Source organism: Gossypium hirsutum, chromosome D08 (assembly GCF_007990345.1).
Source record: "Gossypium hirsutum isolate 1008001.06 chromosome D08, Gossypium_hirsutum_v2.1, whole genome shotgun sequence".
Classification (NCBI taxonomy): Eukaryota; Viridiplantae; Streptophyta; class Magnoliopsida; order Malvales; family Malvaceae; genus Gossypium; species Gossypium hirsutum.
The window spans coordinates 39,097,818-39,103,166 of NC_053444.1; the positions used below are offsets into that span (position 1 = coordinate 39,097,818).

Genomic DNA, 5,349 nt, shown 5'->3' on the forward strand with positions numbered 1-5,349 from the left:
TTGAGTTTAGGTTATTTTGGCATGAAATAAACACTGTAAAAATAGAAATTTACCATTTTTTAGCTAAAGTATCGATATTTTGACAGTTGGTATCGATACTTGACCATATGAACAATTTTTAAACAAACAGAACGTCAAAATGGTATCGATATTTATATCAGTATGATACTTTTCATTAAATATCAATACCCTTGTTTTGCTTAACAAATATAATCATGATTTGGTATCAATATTTAATAAAGTATCGATACAGTATCAATACCCATCTATTAATTATCTATACCAACTTTAATATTTTGAAATTTTACAATTCAATCCTAGTTCATGCTTGAATTTCACAATTAAACCCTTGTAGACTTCAATTTATTACATTGCAATGCATGTGAATGGTACTTATATAAATTGCATTTTTTTTTGTATTTCCTTGTAGCATCCTATTATTCGGGTTCAGCAACCAAACTAGGTAAGGGGTGTTACATTACAATTCTTTGACAACACATAACTAACAATGTACCAATTTTAGCCATCGTAGGGATGCTATAATCTTCCCTATGCATAACTAACTCTAAAACTTAATTTTTCTCTGGATTTCAACGAAGACCTTAAAATTGTATTTTTAAAGGGATTTTAATTTTCTTTTTATAAAATGTGATTTTATAGGCGATTAAGCACACTTAACAAAAAATAGTCAATGTCGACTCTTATTTTAATTTAAAACCCTTGTGCTCTTTTAATAGAAAATTTCGATATTTTGAAAAAAGCCTAAAACTAATTTTTTTTAATTTAAAGCGGAAAATAATAGAGACAGTCTATGCGGATCTTAATGGTGTTAGTACTTTAAGGCTTCCTTTGGATGGGCAGTGGCTTTGGTGTGGTGAATTTTTTTCCCTCACAATTACAATAACTAATCTCATCGCCACCATTATTTTTAACATTACCAGAAGTAATCGCGCTGTCCATCTAAACTAAGCATAAGAATAATTATGACTTAACTTTTTGCAGCCTCATCTTTTCTTATATAAAAAAATTTCTTTATGTTATACTAAAAATTTTCAATAATAACTTTAAAATATAAAGAAATATTTTAATTCTAATTTTATTTTAAATTATTTTAATTATAAATTTTAATAACCTAATTTTTTTAATTAACATATATTAAATGAACAATTTGCCTGCATGGGTAACAAACTAGTTATATACATTTTAGACATCTTCTTTTTAGGATTTATGAATTTTCAAAAAATTTCGCTTTAATTGCATAACGTCCGTACAATTGTTGGAAAGCCCAACGTAGTGGTATATGAAAGAAAGCTCAAAACTAAAAATTAATCGCAAAGTCACCTACTAATTAGATTTAAATGTAATTTTTTGTATTTATATAAAGATGATATATTTAAATAGCAATTGTAATATTGGTGAATCCCACTATAATTGGAGCACTCCAATTACACTTTTCAATTTTTAAATGGGAAGAGAATTGGAGTAATTACACATATAATTATACCTAAATTCATTTTTTAAAAATATTTTTATACAAGTTACAAAAATTATATTATAAGCATGAAAATGAGTGGTTAAGATGGCTATGGAAAAAAATTATATATAAATCCTAAAAATATATATTATAAAAATAATGTGTATTTATAAAGTTATAACAAAAAAAATATTATTTAAGTCCTAAATTTTTTTAAAAAAATTATGACAAAATAAGTTTATAACATGTTATAAAAGTACTATAATATATTTATTTATAAAAAAATATGGTTAAGAATTCATAAAAAAAATTATAGTTTTTTTATAATAACTTATTTAAAATTAATAATTGTCTAAAATTATGACATAAATTATATTATTTATAAGATGTGTTTTGAATGTTTTGGATAATTTATAAAAGGTTATATATTATATATTATATATTATTTTTTATATAACCTAGTATAAGTCTTTCTCCAAATTAAGTTTATATAAGTTTTTATAATTAAAACTATAGACTATTTGGATTGTAAACCTAAATATTATAAGGTCGATGCTAATTATGTAAATATATCATTTGAGAGAATGGTACTAGACGCAAGAACAATAGGCAGCTTGCGAGAACTCTTTAATCTAAAACATTAAGGCTTCGAAATGTGGTTGAGAAGACATTTGTTGTTCTAAAAAAATATTTCTCATATTAACAACATAACCTTAGTATAACATAAAAAAACAAACTTGGATCTATTAGCATGTTGTATATTTTATAACTTCAATTATAAGTGAAATTGAGATGATCCATACTTCGAAAAGTACAGGAAGGAGATCTTGATAATTTTAATGATGCATATTCAAATTCAGATGATGATGATGATGAGCTCGGTCAAAGACAAAGAGCATATGTTAAATATTATAGAGGGAGTAACTCAACAAATATGAACTAAAACAATTAGATAAATTTGAATATGATGCTTATTTTTCTTCTTTTTTTTAGCAATCGTATTGTTAACTACTTTTTTAGACTAGCACAATACATATAATTATTTGATTTTAATTTTTGTTACTTGTTTAGAAATTATTTGTATCATTAAAAAATAATTTTTATAGTAATTAGTATTTTTTTTAAATAAAAATTGTGTAATTGTGTAATTATAATTTATACTACTAAACATGACATAAGAAATTACGATGAAATTACAATCTATTAACCAAATACATCAAAAAAATTACAAATTTTGATAATTAGAAGAAAATATAATTACATTTTCATTTCCTCACCACCTAAATAAAAGCTTCCGTAAGAGTGTTACAAGTGGGATTCTTATTTTAAGAAAGCCATAACGGAATCTCTAAATTAAACAATCAATTTGAGGAAATGAAGCATTAAACAATCAAAATCCAATTCAGCTGTCCAATGTCTATCCACTTACAGTAAAACAAACTTGTATCCCAAATATTTAATTACATGTACTAAAGATTTCCATAATAATCTTGTTCCTTCTCTAATTCAGGGACTTACTTTCTGCAGTAAATGCCCTGATTTTGACTTCCCAAATCTACTCACAAGAAAAATGTGGTAACCTAATTATGAACAATTTCAAATTTGAAAGCATAATCCCAATCACCCTCAATTAGCTGCTAATGGCAATCTTTGGCTTGTGTGAACAGGAAGCCGATGGAAGTGATTTTCTCCTTAATCATTTCAATGATTTGAGAAGCAGAAGGTCTAACAGTGAGACACTGGTGTAGGCAAAGTGCAGCAATTGAAAGCAAACACCTGGCTTCTTCCAAGTCAAACTCTCCAGCCAGACGTGGATCCACCAATTGTGCCACTTTCTCCTCCGCCCCATGCTCACTTATGCCCCTTAAATTGGGTGCCACAATTGAAGTCAACAGGTGTCCCTTTTCTGGACAAAAGGCCTTCATTCCAGTCACGAGTTCCAAGATAATAACACCCAAGCCGTAAACATCGTTCTTTTTGGAGGCCAATCCAGTTCTCAAGTAATGAGGGTCAGTGTAACCTGGTGACCCAACCATTACTTGCTTCGTCCTGGAACAAGATGGCGGCACCACCGTTGAAGAAAACCCCATCTTCGCTGACCCAAAATCGCACAGCTTGCAATTAAAATACTGGTCTAGCAAGACATTAGACGGCTTGATGTCCCCATGAACTATTTGGAGGGTGCACTTTTCGTGTAGGTATTCGATTGCTTGAGCAAGTTGGAAAGCTATGGAAGTGCGGGTTTTCCATAAAAGCACTTCCTTTTCCCTTTCGTGTAGTTTCTCTTGTAAGTTCCCGTTAGGAGCGTACTCAAATACCATGGCCCCTTCCTCTACACACAAAATAAATGAAGTTTCAGTTAGTAACACTATTCATTTCAATAATAGTAACTTCTTTTTTTTCTTTTGAAAGAGTAAAGCAGTAGACTCATGTAACGTACCAAGATCATCGCAGTAACCAAGAAGCTTAACGATATTATCATGACGAAGTCGGAGTAAAATGTCCAGTTCCTGTTTGAACACTTGGTTTAGTCGATCACTAGCGGCATGGATCTTAACTGCTCCACGGCTAGAACCAGACAAGTTAGCCAAGTAGACATTGCTAAACCCACCCTGACCAATCACACGGGAGAAATCCTTAGTGTTAGCTTTAATCTCTTCCCATCTGAATTTCCTGACAAACCCTTCACCGTCGACGCCAAGATCGTTTCCCTTGATTTGATCAGGTTGAACGGTTGACGTCGATTTACGGCGTTCGAGTTTCCTGAGTCTGTAGCATCTGAACAACAACCCCATTGCAAACGACTAGGCAAGAAGCAAGACAAGAGAAACAGTGATGAGAAAAGCGATTCGAGGGTGAAAGTGCAGTTGGGTTGTTTTTAAAGGGGGTGTCGGCGGATCACTGCAAGTGTGGGAAACAGTGGAAGGTAAGGAGAGGGAAGCGACGCAGAAAATGAGTATTGGGTTTGGTAGCACTAAAGAATAAGAGAATGGATGGGATGGACCTAATAAAGCGAGTACCAGCAGACAAATTTTGAAACACATGAAACAGGTTTTGCTTCAAACATTAGATATGTCAGTAGTCAAAGGGCTCAAAGATGTAGCCATGGGAGCGCACATAACGCCACAAAACCTCCATATCTAATATTCTGATTTAAGGAGAGAGAATGCGATGGAAGCCCCGCAGGAAAGCCACAGAGGTGCTTCTCTTTTTAGCCTAATAACTTTTAAACCATTTCAATTTTGACCAACTGGCTATTCTAAATTTTCAATTTTTTAATAAAAAATTTGAAGGTCGACACTTAGACTTTCTTATGATTTCTTTCATTTAGTAAAATTTAAAAACAAATTGACCAATTTAATTTGTTTTTGGTATTTGTAAGGTAAGTTTTATAATCTATGTTTGAGATTTGTGATTGTCCTTCGGCCCTTCCTAACAATATTGTCTCCAACATTCAAATTTAAATCTCTCATTAGAAATGCAATAAACATTGAATAGATATATACTTCATATTCATATCACAATAATATAAAACTAATATCATGTATTTTTTTAAAATACTTTAAGGCTTATATTGTAATATGTATATTTTTATTTTGTAACACCCATAAAATTGTTATACTTTAAAAGTAGTAATAAATCAAGATTGTGTAAAATTGATTTTTTAATAAATTAAAATAAGGAAATGAAAGTGATAAAAGAGAAGGTTAAGGAGTATCAAAGAAAGTTGAATTGGGAAGTATGTTATGGTATACTAAATTAAAGTAAGGACTAAATCATAAATATGTAAAAGATTTTGAGGTTCAAGTACAATTATTTGAAATAGGGGGTTGAAGCATAAACATGAGAAAATTGAAGGACCAAACATGAAAATA

General features: G+C 30.3%; 1 protein-coding gene across 1 annotated transcript; it reads right to left on the minus strand.

Moving 5' to 3' along the window:
• Positions 1 to 2,687: 2,687 nt before the first annotated feature.
• Positions 2,688 to 4,856, minus strand: LOC107912115 (probable receptor-like protein kinase At4g10390). The gene is made up of 2 exons (XM_016840182.2): positions 3,915 to 4,856; positions 2,688 to 3,806 (listed from the first exon to the last, which is right to left on the minus strand). Exons 1-2 carry the CDS (start codon positions 4,267 to 4,269, stop codon positions 3,112 to 3,114), a joined length of 1,050 nt encoding a protein of 349 aa, XP_016695671.1. The 5' UTR covers positions 4,270 to 4,856; the 3' UTR covers positions 2,688 to 3,111.
• Between the last annotated feature and the right edge of the window lie 493 nt (positions 4,857 to 5,349).